At 34.8% G+C, this 22161-nt stretch overlaps 1 protein-coding gene across 4 annotated transcripts; it reads right to left on the minus strand.

The window, feature by feature from the left end:
• Window positions 1-1256: 1256 nt before the first annotated feature.
• LOC149410741 (uncharacterized) lies at window positions 1257-22036 on the minus strand. Of its 4 annotated transcripts, none has more exons than XR_016304971.1 (7): window positions 21238-21572; window positions 19755-20470; window positions 18555-18666; window positions 15266-15485; window positions 12621-12782; window positions 5432-9396; window positions 1257-5400 (listed from the first exon to the last, which is right to left on the minus strand). XR_016304971.1 is itself a non-coding variant. In XM_089647763.1 (7 exons), the coding sequence occupies exons 2-7, from the start codon at window positions 21271-21273 to the stop codon at window positions 8075-8077; spliced, it is 2568 nt and encodes an 855-aa protein (XP_089503889.1). In that variant the 5' UTR covers window positions 21274-21275; window positions 21941-22036; the 3' UTR covers window positions 1257-8074. The 4 variants fall into 4 exon arrangements, 3 of the variants coding, with proteins under 3 accessions (XP_089503889.1, XP_089503888.1, XP_089503887.1); XM_089647763.1 differs by adding an exon at window positions 21941-22036 and having other exon boundaries at window positions 1257-9396; window positions 21238-21275; XM_089647762.1 differs by adding an exon at window positions 21747-21927 and having other exon boundaries at window positions 1257-9396; window positions 21238-21275.
• Between the last annotated feature and the right edge of the window lie 125 nt (window positions 22037-22161).

The raw sequence follows: 22161 nt of genomic DNA on the forward strand, positions 1-22161 counted from the left end.
CATAAACATAGTAAAAAATCTACCATAGGTAGTTTCCACGGAATAGCTTAGAGAAATGATTTTTTGATTGTGCCGCCGTATCCATATGGATATCTCGAGGGTGGATTTCAACAACTCTATGGTACGATTAAAATTGACGAAAAAAAAGTAGTTCTTCCTCTGACATGGGAGTAAAAAACACCATGAAAACAAAATGGCTGTCAGAATAACATTGGGGCACACAGAGCCATCTAGCACCAGTAAACTGCAACAGGTTTAGTATCTAGTATATTTCTAGATATCACACACAATCACAAATTGCTTCTTTTTTTTCATAAAACCCTTTGACGCACATATCCCGTGGACCCACTTCCCCGACTGACGTTACTTAATAAAAATGTACCGCTATTGAATTTATGATTTATTTACAGCAAAAAAAAAAAAAATTATTCTGTAAGTTTAAGGGCCTGTTCCCACTTCCGTTTTAAAAACGGAGGCGGGTCCCGTTTTAAAAACGGATGCCCTAGTGGCTGTAGTGGATGTATGGAGCTGTTCACACTTGTCCGACACGATTTGAAAACGGATCCGACATTTTTTGTCGGATGGATCGCCAGCGCAGCGCGTCAGGTTCGGACAAGTGTGAACAGCTCCATACAACACTATAGTGTTGTATGGAGCTGTTCACACTTGTCGTCCAGTCGTTCCGGCAGAGTCCCCGCCACACCCCGACCCCTCCCCGCCCGCTCCCTGTCGCAAGGAAGCAGGCACGCTGCGTGCTTGTATTTGGTTATTTTGTTAAGTAAATAAATCAAAACTACAATAATGGATAAGGAAATAAATTCCGAAAATTTAATACCACTGGTCGAAGAAAGAGTATAGTAATATTTTATTTTTAACTGAATAAAAACAAAACACTTGGTGTACACAACTTTTGTATATCAAAATTTATATGTTAATTTTTAAAAGTTTACTTTTTTTTAAATTTTAAAGCTTTAATGAGATGCATGATGCACGGAAGAGCGTATTAGTTTAATAAACACATAATAAAAAATATTTGAGTTGTTATTGTTTTGACTGGAGGCAAAAGACGAGGGACCAGTTAGCAGAGAACATTTGTGAAGGAAGCCTAATCCCACCCTGCAATGACTGCAGGCAAAATTCGAAGGAAAAGTTAGCGGAAAACACATGTGAAGGAGGCCTAATCCCACCCTGGAATGTAGCACCTGTGGAAGGATAAGAATTGAAATGAAACAACAAAATATATTTATTATCTTCGAACTTATCATTTATTATCACATTGGGTTTCTTTCATATTTTTTCAAAGAAGTAATATTTTAACCTCGACACCAGCAATATTACATGGCATGCAAATTTGGAAATTGCAAATGAACTATTTTGATATTATTGTTTCACATCAGGTGCGAATTTTCAAACTATGTACATATATTTATGTAATATATGTATTTATATATTTATGTGTATTTCATGCAATTTAAGAAAACTATATTATATTTAAAATATTCATTTTGACGCTGGGAGCGTAATACCTGGTGATGGACAAAATCGAAACATTTACATGAACGAAACATCTAAATAATCGAGTGATTAATTGATTTAATTGCTCGCAGTTGAGCGGGAGCAGTATCGAAGGACAGAAGTAGATTTTTGTCAGGATGGGGGCACATAGACAAAGCAAGGTACACTGGAATGACAACATTTTGGTAGGTAAGTAAGTACTGCATTTGCAAAAAATGGGTTAAACCAATGTTTTCACACTGGCAATGATGCTTATGGTTTACTTGCAGATAGCAACGTAATGATCATAATATTATTATAATGATGTGAATGACTACGAACTTGAATGCGTTTAATATGACGTTTTAATTTATAATATCTACTTTTAAACTGAATAAGTAATACAAATAAGTTTAGTACTTACTTCCAATTATAAGGAAATACTATACACTTGAATATTCCTACTGGAGGTTTGAAATCTCCTCACATTTCTCATTATTTCATACCCACAGACATAAAAACCTGGCCACTAAAACAATACCGAATATAATATTTATATATCGGGCCAATTGCATCTATTCCAAATACGTACATAACCTTATAATACATTCAACCTTAAGATTCTTTAAGAATCGAGGTGATTTTTCACAAAAACGGCATTGTAAAAATGATCAATTTATGTTTATTAACACATTTCTGGTGGGTATTTTTTGCATCTACGGGCGAAAATAAAGGTCCCGCGCGAATTTCTTTAATATGTTTTAAATTGCTACATCTTCGAAAATTTCTACGTAGTAATTCAGCATACCCAAGCTATAAAAGTACTAAACGAAAATGGAATATTATTTAAAATGCAACTCAATTAACCTTGTAATATGTTTATTATGGTCCACTTATCCGTATTTGCGCATACCTGCTTTCTTTAAATACGTCCGACATCTCTCGCTCGCTTGCACATAGGAGTTGAGTGGGGCGGAAGAGAGATAGAGATTCGTGTCAGGTTTCACGGTCATAAAAATCCTCATTCCAAGAATTGAATTATTACAATAACAAATAATATACTATCCTTTTGTTGAAATACCGATGTAAATGAAAGGCACGAAGATAAATATAAAAAGAAGACTTGCATTACGATTCGATAATTATGTAAATATAGTTCTTTACAAGGAGATTGGTATATAATATTCATATAAAAACATTGAATAATTCCGTCTTTTCTACCATTGATATGAGGCCGGCGCAAAAGGTAGAAATGCCCTTCCCGCCGTTAAGCATCAATCGACCGAACGGGTAGAACTACCTTTCCCGGTCGAAGTGTGTTAATAATATCATAATTAAACATTTGACAATTAGCAAAGAATAATTGCGTAATCCCAGTTCCCTGTGGATATCAAATCATATTAGGTAGTACATAACACAATGTACCACGGGAATAATACTTAGTTTGTCAAGCGATCTGAGACATTTTTGACGTTTCTGTGTTGGGAATTGATTCACATTTTCAAGTGAATTCTGACCAATGACGTGACGGCTGTGGTTTCAAATGATTTTCAAAACAATTGTCTCGGACTGTGTGATAATTTTTGACAGAATCGATTTGTCTATGATAATGAATCGAAATATTTCAATGATCAAAAAGATTGAGTAAATCATCGATAGTGCCCATTACTAGTAATTACTAAAATGTGATGAATTTTTATCTTACGGGGAGAGTGAAAAAACTCATTTTTCAACCAGGAAAACGAAGAAATACTCCGATTTATTTTTATGTTTGTGTGCGTTCATTCATTTTTGGGCTGCAAAAATGTTATTGACTTTTCACTCTTCGACAACAATTTGAGGTATTACGCGCCCAGCGATAATATAAAATATTATATGATTTATGATGCTGTTGAATTGATGAAATTACTTGTAAGTTAATGGACTAAAACAAATATAACAAAAATCTAAGAATGTATAAATGCAGGTAAATCACAAATAAAATTAATTTAGGGATGTCTAAGCGAATGATTGCTGTATTTTACTAAGAATTTAGTGCAATAAATGTGGCTTACATAGTTTTTCCAGTAGCCTCTGTTATTGATATAATAAATGGCTTGAACCTGACAGAACTAAAATAAATGATGTTATTTGAGATTGTCGGCCATCTTGGTTTCAACGATTCAGGGTTTTACATGCGTATTTATTCTAGGGGACAACAGGGAAAGCTGTGCATGAAAAAGTTAAACATTTGAGAGTTTTATCGAGACACAAAAACAGATTTTCTGCATTCTTAACACACTTTATGTGGGAAGTTTGTACGCTGGCGGCAACGTGTAGCAGGCGAAAACAAAGGTTGCGTATGATATAATAGATTTTGCCTTAAATCCTATATCTTCGAAAATAATATACATATTAGAATGAAATTTTGAAACTCACCATACACCAGCTATAAAAGTATAGTTGGGACCTTTCTAAAGAGATTTGTATACAAATATCGGATAGCAATACCATTTTCGCTGTTAAAGAAGAACCGAGGTGAAAGTTGGATTTACCCTTCCCGCTGTCGAGCACCATAAGTTGGAACGGGTAAAATTACCTTTCCCGCACAAAGTGTGATAAGATGAGTTTTTGTATTATCAATGTTTACGCAAATAAATTTCAACAGAAAAATAAATTTTTGGAATTCAAGAAAAAGTTTTCACAGTTTTGTAAATTCAGATCTGCAATTTTTCATTATAATCGAGGTTGCTATACATGGTGTCCGGAAACTAGTGGTACAAGCAAGTGGTATTGACACCAAAAGTTGATAGAATGTATTGTCATAGACAACGAGTGTTTCTGCCAAGTGACAGTTCATTCGGATGTTGGGAAGTGGGTTAGTTTCCACTTGCAAGATATCCTAACCTGACAATATTTGAAAATCTCCTACTACCACCACAGTAAGCGGAAAACATTGCATGTGTTGTGATGGAGGACTTAGCCAGCCGTGGAATTGAACACATTAAGCCTGGGTAGGACCCAAACGTGATGTCAACTCAGCCACCGACCGGTCATTCATTCATTCATTCACAAAAACAAAAAGTTGTTTTTACTAAGTAAAAATCAACTGACATTTATTTTGTGTATTAACTGTTATAATGTCATCCGATTTCAGAGAAATGCATGTATCCATGTACGTGATTTCCACCAAAAGTTAGTAGAATGCATTGTCATCGACAACGAGTCTATCAGCCGAGTTTCAGCTTGATCGGATGTCGGGAAGTGGGTTAATTTTCTCTTCCAAGATTTGCATTCATTCATTACCAAAAACAAAATTGTAATTCAAAAAGATGAATTTATAATCTTTTTTTGGATTCACCAGTTTTCGGCTTATACCACCACTCTCCGGACACCGTGTAATAACTTTAATAACTTCAATTTGAAAAAAATCTTAATTATTACCAACGTTACATGAAAAACATACTTTATTTTACATCTATTTTGAACTATAAAAGTTAAATTTGTAATATAAACATAATATGGTAAAATCGTAAGTACTATCATAAAGAATGACATAATAGAGATTCTTTTTTAAATAAACAAAATATAAAACAAATTACAATTAAAAAGAAATAATGAGATTGCAATACAAATATACAAGATGACATCTGAATTGATTATATTGAGAGATTCTTTGAGAACGATAAACAAAAACACTTCATGAGAAATAATGTCCGTGTTTCGTAGAAAATGCCATTTCACAATTTCATGCAAGTCTTAAATTCGGTTCCATGATATTTCATCAAAATGACAATTCAACACACCTTTAACCACTCAGAACATTAGAACGTCAAAAGACGTAAATATGATAATAGCGGTCAAGACATTAGAACGTCTTTTCACGTAAACGCGCGAGATTTTACAAAAATTGATTTATTTCCATCACTAGTATACGGATTCCCATGATTTAAAAAACAGAGTATCGATAATGAATAACGCTACGCGTCTGTATTCAAGAATATCTATGGAACGTAGAGGTGCATTATCTAAGCCGATTGAAACTGTCAAGATGTTTGTTAATAATTTATTGCGTTTCTAAATAATTTATTAAAAATATTTTAGTTTGGACTGTTAATATTTTGAGGTGACTAATAGTTTTAAAATATATTTCTTCAATATATAAAGTGTTATTCCTTTATGCTACTCAGAAAAAAGTACATTTTTCAAGGCTTTGAAATAATGGAAAGCGATTTTTACATATTTTTGACGTTTTCATAAAATGTATATTTAGAAACGCAAATATTTACGTATAACAACACAATGCGATAGTGGATTTCATAATCTTTCCAAAACATTTTTTAGAATGAGGCTACGTTTCCCAAAACGTGAGTTATGAAGATTTTAGTAAAACTCGTAAATAACACAAAAATTATCACGTTCCGACAGTTCTCAAAGGGACACATAATAAATAAAATTCTATGTATGAGGTTAAAAAGTGATATAGAGTCATTTAAAAGTTATGAAACAAAAAATATGTTAAATAGTTTCTTATGTAACCTATTTAACCTATCATTTTGTTGTTCATTTTGTCATTTTGATGAGATACCCGGTCACCCTTAAATTCATTGGGTATCATGGACAAGTTTATGCTTATACCGGCAGTATCTATGTGGTTAAAAACGCCTTCTTTGCCAACTCTACAAAGCACTGACGATATGCACACAAAGATATTCAATTTAAGAGGAATACACAAGTAGCGTGTGAATTTACAAAGATCTGTTTTACATGGCCATCATCAGAATACAGATTGATTTTGGGGGAAAACATAAAAGTATCATAAGAATATACAAAGATCTCATCAGTATATGTACAGATCTGTTTTCCATGATTCCACAGAGCTGTGATCAAAATACAGATAGATTTTGGAGGCAAACATAAAAGTATCATAAGAACATACAAAGATCTCATCAGTATATGTACAGATCTCTTTTCCGTGATTCCACAAAGCTGTGATCAAAATACAGATAGATTTTGGAGGAAAACATAAAAGTATCATAAGAATACACAAAGATCTCATCAGTATATGTACAGATCTGTTTTCCGTGATTCCACAAAGCTGTGATCAAAATACAGATAGATTTTGGAGGAAAACATAAAAGTATCATAAGAATATACAAAGATCTCATCAGTATATGTAGAGATCTGTTTTCCGTGATTCCACAAAGCTGTGATCAAAATACAGATAGATTTTGGAGGAAAACATAAAAGTATCATAAAAATAGACAAAGATCTCATCAGTATATTTACAGATCTGTTTTCCGTGATTCCACAAAGCTGTGATCAAAATACAGATAGATTTTGGAGGAAAACATAAAAGTATCATAAGAATATACAAAGATCTCATCAGTATATGTACAGATCTGTTTTCCGTGATTCCACAAAGCTGTGATCAAAATACAGATAGATTTTGGAGGAAAACATAAAAGTATCATAAGAATATACAAAGATCTCATCAGTATATGTAGAGATCTGTTTTCCGTGATTCCACAAAGCTGTGATCAAAATACAGATAGATTTTGGAGGAAAACATAAAAGTATCATAAAAATAGACAAAGATCTCATCAGTATATTTACAGATCTGTTTTCCGTGATTCCACAAAGCTGTGATCAAAATACAGATAGATTTTGGAGGAAAACATAAAAGTATCATAAGAATATACAAAGATCTCATCAGTATATGTACAGATCTGTTTTCCGTGATTCCACAAAGCTGTGATCAAAATACAGATAGATTTTGGAGGAAAACATAAAAGTATCATGAGAATAGACAAAGATGTCTTCAGTATATGTACAGATCTGTCTTCAGTGATTCCATAAAGCTGTGATCAGAATACAGATAGATTTTGAAGGAAAACATAAAAGTATCATAAGAATAGACAAAGAACTGTTTTCCGTGATTCCACAAAGCTGTATCAGAATACAAACAGATTTTAGAGCAATACGTAAAAGTATCACGAGAATGGACAATGATCTTATCAGTATACAGACAGATTTTAGAAAAAATACACAAGTAGTATGAGAATTTACAAAGATCTGTTTCACCGGAATTCAGATGGCTAACATCAGAATACAAACCGATTTTAATGGAATAATAAAAGTATTAAAAAGGTCTATTTTATTTAAATCAAAACTCACATGGCCATAATCATCAGAATAAAGAAAGTTGTTCATCAAAAACGTTAGGTGACTTCGAAACATAAGTAAGAAACAAATAAACACACTGGAAAATGTACAAAGTTCAAATGGTAATAAAAATCAATAATTGTTCAAGCAACAGTAAAATACAAATTTCGTCCCTCTTTATCGAAAACAAAAAAAATAACTAATTTCTGCATATTTATGCCAATTTTACTACACTTTGCCATTTTGAAAAATATTCATCAATCTATCTATGAGAGCCCATGTGCGCAGTTCTATATCTAGTATAGATTTGCAACAAAACAATAATTTTGGTAAAATTGTCACATTGTAACAGTTATATTATAAAAATGATCAATTGTAACAAAACGCTTCCACATAATGGACATAAAAAATACTATCGTAAAAAAAGTGTATATTTCTATTTGGACTTTATGATAAGACCCTGTCTGTTGAGTTTCACCGATGTTTGCCCTTTTGCCAATCTGACTCTTCTCAGCAAAACATTAGGCTGCATAGTCGGATTATTCAAGATATGATCCTCTAAGTTCATCTGCATCGTGTGTTTCCTCATGATCTGATCTTTCCACTTCACCGGACTATCAGGGACCATCTCTTTTTCCATATATTCTTCAACCGATGAAATGCTAAGCTGCAAAACCAAGTCTTCATCGATTGAGTTAACCTTCTTGGGAACCTTCTTGGAAATACTGGCGGATTTTCGTAATTTCACCTTGGATTTATCGGAAGATTTATTTTTCCGTTTAATTCCCCGATTTTTGAAGTACTCGTATTTTCTTAGCTCTCTTTCCGAGCTTTGTTGAATTATCGGACTAACTTTGTCCGTATTCGAAACAACATTCTCTTCTAAGTAGGGTATTTCGACAAGACTACCTATATAAGAGGGAGCATCCTGGTCATCTGTAATGTAATCTAAGCCATCTATCAAGTCCGATACTCTATCAGGCGAAGTGATTACATCAATCAGCGAATTTTCCCGGTTGCTGTCCAAGTTATTGTCTTCGCTAAAATTGGTACCAACTTTCGTCACAATACAATTGACCCAATTTGAGTCTTTAGCGCTTTGGTTCTTAAGCATGGTAATGTCTTTCAGAGTTTCCGGAACGATAACGGTCATATTCACCGGTCTAATTACATCTGACTTCTTTTTCTTTCCGTCACCTTTGAGTACGAAAATATTCTCCGGACTTTGTGAGCTAATTGGAGAGTTGCTAGCTGTTTTATTTCCAAGCAACTCGGTGCAACGTTTCTTTATGATGTCGTTAAGTCTAGCGGGGGGAGTTTTGACGGTGTGACGCAGGGGTAAGGTTAACTCGCCGTCTCCCGTTATAATTTTGTTGACTTCTCTATTACTTGCTTCTCGCTTACGTGATTTTGCCGAAGATGGGCTTCTTCCTTGAGATAGGGCAGGTTTTGACGGTGTTTTCAAAGAAGAGTGCGTGTTTGTTTGGCTTTGGGAAGTATCGGAGTCTAGTTTTGAGAGGTTTGGCAAAGTTATCGGGAGCGGGATAGATTTTGACACTTGTTTTGAAGGTGACGGCGTTCTTTCTTTTGATGAGGCAGACTGGGACTCTTGTTTGGAAGGGACGGGTTTCGCAGGAACTGGGTTGGTTATGACTGGCAAAACTGTGATGGGTGACGGTGCGTCGATGATGTTGGAAACTCCAGCCTTCTGTGTTGCACCGTAACTGTTCAGCAGCTTCCGACACATTCGAAGTTCAGCTATAAATAAGATAAAACAAATGGTTAGTGCAGTTCTTATCCCATTTCCTGGCCTACACTCCGACTGAACAAAAACTCAATAGACAAATTTGGTTCAATTGAAACTATTCAAACATCTGATAAGTTTACTGTATTTTAATGTGTCTTTACTAAAAACCTTCTCTTTTCTCACCAAATATTGATGCTATCGAAATGGAAACCATCTCATTCGGTTCAATACGAATGAAAACATAGTAATGATACGTGACTCAACCTAGTTTATTTATTTTTTATGTGAATATCACACAAGAGTTATAACTGCTATCAACCGTTTGGAACCAGTGAGACTATGGGATCCCCAATCGGGGTATGTAGTGAGGCTGAAGATAGTGGGGAGGGGAAGGAGATGGGGAAGAGGAAGGTGTGGGAGTACCTGAGATCACCACACATGGCGTAAGCCATTTCAAGCAATGTTTCAATTCTGAATGGTGGTCTTACACCGGGGCGATGTTGAGAGTATCTTCTAATCTGGAACGTGCTGCAAGTATACCATATATTATTTTAAATTAATAAATTGTGAAATAACACAAATTAATCAAATAAAATTTACTTGCGCACGCCAGGATTTGAACCAGCGACCTTTGACTTGCTAGTCGAGAGCCTTACCCCTCGACCATGGAGGCCGACAAATATATATTTTTATATTGTATAAATATGTATTTTTCAAAAAATTTCCCCCCCTCTTCCTGGAATGGTGTTCAACTACTTTATTTTGGGTGTTTAATGAAACACTTTTATGGTTATCCCAGCAATCCAGTTCCTACCTAAATTACTCGCTCCCTTGTTTTTGTTCCATTTCCTAAAGGTCTTACCTTCGGAAAAACAAGCAAGAAGATTTGAAAAATAGAAGCCAAAAGCAAGGGTCATTTGTTTTTTACGTTAATTTCATCGTTGTTGCATATGGTTGCATATTTGTCGTCCACTCGTAATGATTATTGTGAAACAGTACATATCAGCCCAAATCTGAATAAATATTATCGTGAGTGATCAGAAACAGTTTGTGTTGATAAACAATACTAGATGTACATCTATAAACTATAGTGCCCACAGAACATTCAAGACCGACATCAGAACTTCCGATTGAAGCAAGATTAATCACAAGGTAAAGGCGTCCTTTTCCCACTCCTATTTTCCTTGTGATATTATTTTCTCGTTAAAAATTACAATTCATTCGTCGAGTACCAATCGATCGGTACGCAACGGGAGTGTTCCACCACTTTATTTGAGCTGACTCGGCAGATCTTCACTTATCTGCCAAGATATATGACCCAAAGTTTCACAAATGAATGAATTTTGTCATTAATTGTGTGGATTTTGGTACTATGTATTTTACCTGTACCAGGACGTGTTCTATCATGATTGATGATTACTATAAGGCATCATCATATTTCTTTTCTTATTTTTTCTTAAACTACGTAAACATACATAATCTTGTAAAAAATATAATTTCATCAGCGTGTTATTTTAAGATTATTTACAAATAAAAATCATAAACATCCAAATTAATAAGACTAGCCCAGGCGTGGCCGTATTTTTTAGTTTGTCAATAAATGAATCTGACAGTGCACAGGCAACTCGCATTACAATATTACCATTTAGTCCATGAAAATAAAATCTACTTACTAATTATGTAATAGTACTTTTTACAATGGCCAGAAATGGCAGGTATTCCGGAAAGCTCAAGTTGTGTTCAGTCAAGTGAAAAATAATACCTCGTTTATCAAGCGATCTAAGATATTTTTGACGTTTCTCAGAGTCGGGAATTGATCCTCATTTTCGAGTGAATTCTGACTAATGATGTGACGGCTGTGGTTTCAAATGTGTTTGGCCATCATTTACATGATATCACAGCTACGTGATAAGGTTTAAAAGGTGTTGTTTTAAGGATTTAAAGGAATTTGTGGTTGTAGTTATCAAAATATGAAGAGAGAAAAAGAGAAGCAAAAGTAACTGGGAAAATGGACGACTTAATTTGCTCATAACCTTTGGTTAATTTTCCCCTTCTTTTCTCCTTGATGGCTTCCTTTAATTGCTCTAGAATTGAAGCGTAGTAAACTCCGGTTATGGAAACAACTTTATCTTTGTAATCGATCAACAGGATTCCTTCTGAGTGAAAAAAAGACTGTCGCCATGATTTTCCCAGCCGATTGTGACACACTTCTTGGGTGGTGGTGTGCCTTTCTTGTGCCACTGCAGAGTCCTGTTTAGACTCAGGTTCATAATGATGAACCCAAGTTTCATCACCAGTAACAATTTGAGCCAACACTCCCATCATTGTATTCCCTATAGAGGTCCAAAAATGCACGAGAACACTGCACGCGCTGTTGTTTTTGAGGCGGCGAGAGCATTCTCGGCACCCATCTTGCGCTGGCTTTAGTCATGCCAAGATGGTCGTGAAGAATTTTGAAAATGGTTGTATCTGATACTCCAACCATTTCTGCGAGCTGTTTCTTCTTTAGTCGGGCATCTTCTATTATTAATATTTCGACTTTTTGAATAATTTCCATGTGGTCACCTCGTTAGGCCTTCCTGGCAGTGGGTCGTCTTCAAGCGACTATAGTTTTAACATAGTTTCATAGTTTTACTTGTACAAGAAAAACTCTAAACACCCACAACATGTCATCGATGCAACAAATATAAATCAATTCAAAGCTCTATTGGATTCACATTTGGAGAGAAGAAAGGAAAAGAAAAACTTAAAACAACTCAATTACTGTCAAACTTGTTGTGAAATCAGATATGAGCGCATCAGCAGAATGCTGCCTGCTCATTATATAATAATAATAATAAGAGTCCCCGTAAACGGATGACATCTCTTCCAGTATGATCTGAACTGATTTTCCTTGCTTGGTAAGGAATTTTATAACAGCGCGGAACTCGATTTTCTCCATATTCACAATTCTCCCCTTGATTGACTTATTTGGTCGACGATAGCTCAAAGACTAATGACTTAATTACGATAAAACCCGGTATTTATACTAATAATGAGTTGCTCAATTAGTACCTAATTCAGCGACACCCCCACTAATCAAATACCCTACCCATTCCGCGAACTTAATTACGCCCCCTCGTATGTATCCACAGATACTTTTAACAGAATAAGATGTGAAATAAGTTTTCCTGTTAATATTTAGATACTTTATCAAAACTTCAGAAAAAATAAGTATAGAATGTTAGTCACTGACCTGAATCGCCATTCTCCGCGAGGCTCAGGGGTGTTCGACCATTAATGGGATTGGCAAGTTTGACGGCGAACTTCCTGGCATTCTCGTGCGCCATGGTCTCCAGCATAGTCTTCAGGTGGTCGGGTTTCTGCAGCAGGACACTGCGCATGATGGGTGTGAAGCCTGAAACACATCACCTTGTTAATGGCCCTCGTGATAACTGTTTTAAGCACAAACACATATAGCAAACAATAATAAATGGTCAACTTTATAAAGCGTTGTTGAGTTATTCAATTACATAGCTCTAGGGATCCTTTATATTAATTCTTAGTAAAAAATGTTTTCATGACCCATAATCATATCCAGTCCATTGATTGCATACTACATAATATTGCATACACTACAATAACACTTGATATCCCTGCAGGTGTACAAGTATTGAAGTACATAATATTGCATACACAACAATAACACTTGATATCCCTGAAGGTGTACAAGTATTGAAGTACATAATATTGCATACACTACAATAACACTTGATATCCCTGCAGGTGTACAAGTATTGAAGTACATAATATTGCATACACTACAATAACACTTGATATCCCTGCAGGTGTACAAGTATTGAAGTACATAATATTGCATACACAACAATAACACTTGATATCCCTGAAGGTGTACAAGTATTGAAGTACATAATATTGCATACACTACAATAACACTTGATATCCCTGCAGGTGTACAAGTATTGAAGTACATAATATTGCATACACAACAATAACACTTGATATCCCTGAAGGTGTACAAGTATTGAAGTACATAATATTGCATACACTATAATAACACTCGATATCCCTGCAGGTGTACAAGTATTGAAGTACATAATATTGCATACACTACAATAACACTTGATATCCCTGCAGGTGTACAAGTATTGAAGTACATAATATTGCATACACAACAATAACACTTGATATCCCTGCAGGTGTACAAGTATTGAACTACATAATATTGCATACACAACAATAACACTTGATATTCCTGAAGGTGTACAAGTATTGAACTACATAATATTGCATACACAACAATAACACTTGATATCCCTGAAGGTGTACAAGTATTGAGCTACATAATATTGTTTATTTTTGGAATAACTTAGTGAGTAAAACCTCAAATTGTAATATTTAATTATTGAAGACAATATTAGCGGTTTAGGAATCGCTAATATTGTCTTTAATAATTAAATACATAATATTGCATACACGACAATAACACTTGATATCCCTGCAGGTGTACAAGTATTGAACTACATAATATTGCATACACAACAATAACACTTGACATCCCTGCAAGTGTACAAGTATTGAACTACAAAATATATCATACACTACAATAACACTTGATATTCCAACAACATGTTTTTACCTGTCACAGGTGGCATCTATACAGGGTGTATCGGCACGTACCTGACAAACTTTAACCAGCTATTCCTTAGCACATTTGGAGTAAAAAATGTTATGGGCACTTTGCTGTCCGGTAACATTTTTTTTTAATAAAAAATTTACTATTCATATTTTCACCACATGTCACCAATGTTTTATCCTTTGTCAAAGTTTGAAAACCCGTCTGGCAATATTTTGTTCGAGTTTCGTTGAATAATGTACGTACGTACCTACGTTGGCGCGCTTTTACAATCACAACGAAATGGCACAGCACCATTCGTCTCATTTTTAACTATTATTATTTAGTGTGTACGAAAGAGCGAGGACACTTTTTGACGCACTTGCTAATAACAGCTGTTGAACGCGAGAAACAAGGCAAATTACAGTGACGGAGTGTGGATTTTTTATTTATTTTTTGTTTTTAATGGAAAAAAAATGTTACCGGACAGCGAAGCGCCAATAACATTTTTTACTCCAAATGTGCTAAGGAATAGCTGGTTAAAGTTTGTCAGGTACTTGCCGATACACCCTGTATAATATAGGTATATAAAAACACACACATTCGAATGCAACGTTATGTCAAAATTTCAAAGCAATCCGTAAAGAACTCTCGGAGATTTAAGTTTTTGAACAAATGAATATTTATATTTTTATTTATACATAAGATAGATAGATGTATTACAAATGTTATTGTCACCTAACTTTTTTGTTGTTTCGCATAAAAATAATTAATAAAAAATTCACCAGGTTTCATAAACCTTAGATTTCATTTACATAAAGGTGGTATTTTGGTACACTTCTGTGGTTAACTTCTAGATTTGAATATGAAGAATGGTTTTTTTCTCTTTCCAACTTAAAGGTGGTCTTTTGGTACACTTCTGTGGTTAACTTCTAGATTTGAATATGAAGAATAGTTTTTTCTCTTTTCAATCTTTTAGATCATATTTCTCACCATGACAATAAAGGACACAATAATTTCTACGAGAATATATGAGTTGTTTCCAAAGGCAAACAAATTAGCCTGGGGGTTAACAGATAATAATACAAAGAAAAGAAAAAAGAGAGATAAAAGAAATGGTAACCGAATAAAACAGAATGTGATACAAAAACATGTTAGGTTATGATCACTTTTCTTCAATATCTTGTATCGTTATGGAAAGAGAAATAGATAAAAAAGGAAGAATCAAAAAAGAATATGTACAAGCGAATAAGAATATTGTTTACCATCAATATCGAAGCCCGTGCAGGCTGCGAGAAGGTCCTGCCCCTTTTTGACAGCGTGTCGGGCCAACAGAGTGGTAGTTTCCGGCGGTGCATACAGCACGGCATAGTGCAAGGCGTTGCGGCCGGCCGCGTCCGTGCTGCCAACTGCGCAGCCTATTTCCAACAGGCGCAGCAAAGTGTCGGTGCTGCAGTCTCGTAGGATGCACAGCTGGAGGGGCGTCTGAATGGGACAATTGTTGTGTTTATTTTTTATGTTAATACCACACAATCTGACTACATTTTAAGCAATTCTGAATGGTGGTCTTTCACTAAGGCGATACTGAGAATATCTTACACTGTGCCAACGTGCCAAATGTTACATGATGCAAGAGTGTCAATTGATGGAAACCAGGGGATCTATGACAAATCAATTTGGGGAATGTTGTGAGGTTGAAGAAGAAGGGAAGGATGGTAAGTTCCAGCTATTCAGATCTGGTAACTAAACACAGGTAAAGTAATTTCAAACATTGTTTAGATTCTGAATAGTTGTCTTTCATCAGAATGATGCTAAAAGTATCTTACATTCTGGGACGTACTGCAAATATATCCAAAAAATATAATTTTTAATGAATTAATTATGATGCAACACAAATTAATAAAAATCAAATTTTGTTTGTGCACGCCGGCATTTGAACCAGCAACCTTCAAAAACCTGCTAAATCTGGATTGGTAGACGAGGGCCTAATACCGTGGGATAGTTATAATACCTCAAACTTCTAACATTTCCCATGAATTCTGATGGCAGTATGCTACGCTGGCGCCTCCTAGCGGCACGTGTTTTACGGGTTGGTTTTCTTTCATACATTTTAATGGATTTCATGTGAAATATTTTCTTTTTTTACATTAATAAATTGAAGAAATCTAAAATTTAAAAAAAACAAATACATACAGAGTTTTCCCATATGAGGTGTTATTTTGAATAGCCCGCTATTTCGGTAGATGTTACTTTTGAATCTGTCATTTTTTGACATTTGACAAGTAGAAACTACGCCATTAATAAAAATGGAACGATACACGCTTCAACAACGCATTGAAATGATTAAAATTCACTTGAGTGAATCAAATGCAAATCATCTTGAGTGATGAGGCCCATTTCCACCTCGGTGGCTTCGTCAACAAACAAAATTGTCGCATCTGGGGCTCGGAAAATCCAAGAGTTATTGTTGAAAAGCCTCTCTATCCTCAACGTGTGACTGTTTGGTACGGTTCATGGTCCGGCGGAGTCATTGGACCTTACTTTTTCGAAAATCAGGCTGGAGCAACAGTTACAGTGAATGGATTGCGCTATCGAGAGATGATTAATGATTTTTTATGGCCGAAATTGGATGGTATTAATCTGGACAACGTTTACTTTCAACAAGACGGCGCTACGTGCCACACAAGCAACGAAACCATTGATCTTTTACAATTGAATATCAAAATAACACCTCTTATTGGAAAACCCTGTATTAGGTAACCTTCATACGGTTTTACTCATAGACATATGAATATTAGTAGACCTGCCCTAAGTGATTAAAAGCGTATTATTCCCCACTCCCCATACCGGTTCCATTGGAGCCGGCTGGGCTCGCGTATGGCCTCCCGTGAATCTTGAAAATGTGACGTCATCATTCTTGTTCAAACTAGCGTCGAGCTATGGTCGAGGCATTTTACGAAATAACACGGCAAAATGGTGGCTTGTGCTATGAAAACTTGTAAAAATAGATGTGAAAAAGATAATAAACCCAAATGTCGTATTACATTCCATATGTAAGCATTATTTTAAGCTTATCCACATCGTATAATATGGATCAGTTATAGCAACATATACTATCACATCGAGATACATCTGGACGCAAAATACAAAGCCGTTTGCATAAGAATCAGGGATGTGCCTTTTGCGCTTTGATAAAATCCATAATCGTATCATTTGGAACTTCTATTTTTTCATCTGTTATATCTTGCTGGAACTCCGTCGTATTAATAATGGATAATAAACCAATCATTTTAAAATTTATTCCACTTTAATGGCGTTATTACTAAACGAGTTTTGAATTTTACACAACTCATAAACAACACTTAATATAGGATAAATGGTTGGTTATCAATTGTGAAAAATTGGTATGTTTGGAAGTAAAATGTAGATACAGTGAGCATGTTTGGAATGAAAAATGTATGTGTCATTTTGCTGTCCGATGATATTTTTTTATCTATTAAAATTAAAAATATTATATTTTTCTATCGCACGTCCCCACCGATCACATATTATCTTTGGATCATACTATCACACGTCGCAACGGACCACGTGTTAGGTACGCGCTTGTTTCGTATGTACGGTACTGCTGGAACGAGAAGGAGTGCATATCACGTAATGCGCTAGGTTATACCGAGTGGCGATGTGTGATAGAAAATCATGTTTTTCGTTTTTAATTGAAAAAGTGTCATCGGAAGGCAAAATGATGTCCAAATTTTTACTCCAAATACTCTTAGGAATCGCTGGTAAAAGCTGTGTGTATATAATTTCATTTGTTTTTTTAGTTGTTTTACTTTTCTATTATCTTCTTAAAAGTGAAATGTTATATATTTTCTTAAAGGTTTCAATATTTTATTATTAATAGGAACAGAGCGGTTGTGACAACCCTCCAACATTGGTCGAATGTAGCGATTCTCAAGTGTGCGCATCGTTGTTACTGGGAAGTAAATTATGAACATTTATAAAAGTGTCTTAACTAAATACGTAAACAAAATATTCGACTCTGAAAATAGAAGAAATTTTTTTGCCGAATTGGGACTTAGCAAATTTGTTCATAACGTGGGTAATTTGCGCTCCCATGCAAAAATGTCTATTCATTCAAAAGCAGATTTTACTTTTAAGAACTAAATGGTGATATTATAATGCGAGATGCCTATATACTGTCAGATTGATTTATTGACGAATCACAGTCAGCTTTACCCTCTTCGTTCTTCAACAGTTGATTTTACCCCTCACCTTTAAGTTCTAGTCTATTAATATTCATATGTCTGTGGTTTTACTGCTTTTTGCTTGTGCATAAAAAAATATTTAAGCGGAAATGATTAGTATTAACAGCTATAAAAGCGTACCACTGCCATCAAGAACGATATAAATTCAATTATTTGGCGTCATATTCTTGAAGTAATGCAACATGCTACACAAGCACCTCTAGGAGCTAAGAGTTGATAGCCGATACGAGTGAATACTGGCAATAATTACTAATATTCTAGAGTATTTGGCAGAATTGACTGTACTTACAAGTTGGTCAGGACAGGTGGTACGCTGCTCAATATGCTTCCCGATGCGAATAAGGGCCAAAGCATCTGCCACCAAGTCTCCAGTGCCCTCCACAATGGAGCGATGAATCGGCCTGCAAACAAACATAGGTTTTCTAGATTGGTCGCAGAGATTTCATTCCATTTCTCTTTGGTTATCGTCGATAAAATGGGTAAGTATTTTGCACTAAACATGCAATATCAACTGACAAAGATGTGACCAAATAAATAAAGAATAATTATGGTATTTGAATCTAGTACAAGCAGCAAAAAGGTATTAAAAACAATGATCACAAATATTTGCACAGCTGTCTTTGGTGAGGAGATTCCAGGTCAACCTTTCTATTTTTAAGCTGGCAATATATTTCTATCATGAGCTATGATGCCTTGATGTAACCATATAACTCTAAAAAAATTATGCATAAATTTAGTTTTTAGTATTTAGGAAAATGCCCTAATCAGCAAAAATTACTTTACCATTTTGTACTTTGAAGACTACGCTGTATGAAAATATGACACCACTGAAAAGTAAAAACTGTGGCTTGAAGTGTTGTACCAAAACACAGTTGATGTGCTATAGATCAATTCTAGGAACAATACTGCCAACAAAGAATGACAGGATATAAAAATGACACTACGGCAACTGTTTGGTTGGGAGTGAGGTTCCGAAAACATTTTTCCAGTAATTTATATACTCGCTTTACGTTGCGTACACATGCGTCATGTAGTTGATAATACATACGCAGAGGTAGATGAAGTATTTAAGTGCACAGAATGTAACTCTGTGAACTTCGAATCATGTCGATTATTACGATTTAATGCTTATGCGCTCTGGTGGAATGAAAAGGTATTATCCAATACAGCTACCATCTTGACAGGAGTTACTGGACACGGGACACACAAATAAATGTACAAACATTGAGTTAAAACAGGAATTAGCTAAGCTCAGTCAAAAAAAAGGGTTTAATATTATATGTATATCTTCAATAAATATTGATGTAAAAATTTACTGCTTTGTTTACTCATTCTTACAGTTTGTTTGAACAAATCATTTATTCCGTTATCGCTATAATATGTAATAATCCATTTGGATGAATACAAACAAATAAATAAATAAAATCTCATAGAAAATTCAGTATGAAAAATAAAAACTGTGAAAAAATAATAAAATTATTATATTTACAAGTGTCCTTCAGCATTTGGTGTTATGTACCACCGATCCTCGCGCTGTGTCGTTTCCCCGTTTGCAAACTGCACCTCGTGAGTTTGCGTGCTTGTCGCCTTGTAACTCCGCAGATTCGAGTACAATGCGCGTAAAACCTCATTGCGCTCCCTTAAGTTCTTTTTCCGGCAGATACAAGAGAGTATTATGTCGAAGTTCTTTTTGCCGAGTAACGACAGGAGGATATTGGTGGAATCCATGACTCCTTCTTCTCTCATATGATTGTTAATCCATCCTTCTTCCTGTGCCTCTTCATCCTCTATTACGATTATTTCAGAATTGTTCACAACTGCACTGCTGTCTGTATCTTGAATCGAATGATGTATTTGCTGGTTTTGGTATATTTGCGCAAGGTTCTGGTGTTGTTTTTTTGGCGGTTCTTGACATATTTGATGATTTTTGGGGGTTTCTTGATATATTTGAAGTTGTTTTGGGGTTTCTTGAAAGATTTGTTGATTTTTTGGTGATTCTTGATAGATTTGATGTTGTTTTTGCTGATTTTGACGCATTGTTGACTGCTTTTGGTGGGATATTTGCTGTTGGGAATCCTCGGACATAGGGCTGGTAATGTGTCCATTGTTATTGGATGTTACGTAGAATGGGACCAATTGAATAGGCTCCATGTTGCTCTGCTTTATTACTCCATTTTGAAAATTGGATCTGTTGTCTGATGGAATCTGAAACACACAGCGTCACTTTTGTGAAGTATCTAGTAAAGCTATGAAATAACTTTAAACTGTGACTTTATGCAATTAATAGAGCAGGTGCTTTTTCGTTACCTTACACTGTTTTTGTAGTTATGAAAGGGAATGGTATAATAGGATGGTTTTAGCATGTAATGTTTTATTCTGAAAGTATTACGGTGGCAACCTTAGATTTGATCTGATCTGTTTGCCAAAAAATGCTATTTTGGTATGTTTTATAGATTTGATAAAAAAAAATTAAAACAAAATGTTAGCTAATAAATAATAATACCCCAAAGTTATGTATATTATTTCTAGTAAGTTAGTAAGCTATTTAAGCTAGTAGTTCTGTGAACAAACCTAGCGTCCCAAAAGTACATATATATATATAACTAGGTGTACCCCGCCACGCGTTGCTGTAGCTCAGTCTGTCTGTACAGATAGAGAAACAATAGCCCGTGTTGCTTTGATGTCATTCAGTAGGTGCTGTTTTTTTTTTTTTTAAATTATGTTTTTCCAACAGATGACGCTGTTTTCAAAAAAGCATGTTTTATCTGTATTTCACATTTGAAAAAAATATCTTTACCGAACCGTTGTCAAAGTTAGCCATCTAAGAGGCTTGAATAACAAAGTGGATGCAGCAGATTTTCGAAAATGGAAACGGAACACACAAAAAAATATTACAGACAGACGAAATGCCAAATAGTAGAGTTAAAACAGGACTTAGCTATGCTCAGTTAATAATAATCAACAATTATTACCTTCATTGAAAATTGCAGACTAAAAGGTGAGGGCATTACTGAAAAATAAAATAAAAATAAGATTCCACACGAATAATAAAAAAATAATAATCAGAATGGCGCAAAAAAAAAACAATATCAAAGAATATAAAACTTGACAATTTCTGCATGACCTTGAAAACTTTGCTTATTTGACTTAGTACTGCGTTTGTACACTCTGTCAAAACTGATAAGATGTCAGATATTATCAAAAATTATATTCAAAATAAACTTCATTTGGTAATGAATTTCGAAAGCGGGTAATTTTGCTTTCAATGAATTTTGGTCTGGGAGTTGGACTGACATCTTGTTTTTTATGGTCGTTATTCGTTATCTAAAATGGCTTCGCAGCTGTCAGTAAGATCGCAGCGTCACAACAAACAGGCGCTTTCTAACACTTTCTGTTATGAAGCAGATAATACTAAACCCGGTCAATGTTATGAATAAAACGTTGTTACGGAAATTAGTACCAAGTAAACAAGCATACCTACGGCATAAATGTTCGAAAGATCAGTTTATAATAATTTGTTGAACAAACAATAAACTTTATTTAGGAAAGAAAAACTAAAACACAGAAATATCCATCGAATAGTGTGTTCAACAACGTAAAACACTTTTAACAGCACTTTTTAATTTTTGAAAGTTAACTTTTAAAAATTAATAAACACATAATTTAATAACAAACCTCGACACTTATACGATTAATTTATTATGTGCACTTGTCTTGTTAATTAAGAGTGGCTTTAATACATTATTAAATACACTGACAGTAATAAAAAGCTATAACATTATATATTAGATTATTTTGTTTGACAAACTGACAAAACATAACGCGATGGCCATAGACAAGAAAGCGCGTAAGTAAATGTCAGCCGCGTTGCCAGGTCAAAAAATAAACACTCCCTA

This window comes from Hesperophylax consimilis, chromosome 27 (genome assembly GCF_061612785.1).
Source record: "Hesperophylax consimilis isolate HC1 chromosome 27, BYU_Hcon_1.0, whole genome shotgun sequence".
Taxonomy (NCBI): Eukaryota; Metazoa; Arthropoda; class Insecta; order Trichoptera; family Limnephilidae; genus Hesperophylax; species Hesperophylax consimilis.

Coding starts and splice junctions, on each gene's coding strand:
- LOC149410741 (XM_089647763.1), bottom strand. CDS start 21,273: ATGCCCTCACCTTTTAGTCTGCAATTTTCAATGAAG. Junction 18,667..19,754: donor CCAAATGCTGAAGGACACTT/GTAAATATAATA, acceptor GTTTGTTTGCAG/GCCGATTCATCGCTCCATTG. Junction 9,397..12,620: donor CGCGGAGAATGGCGATTCAG/GTCAGTGACTAA, acceptor TCTTATTTATAG/CTGAACTTCGAATGTGTCGG.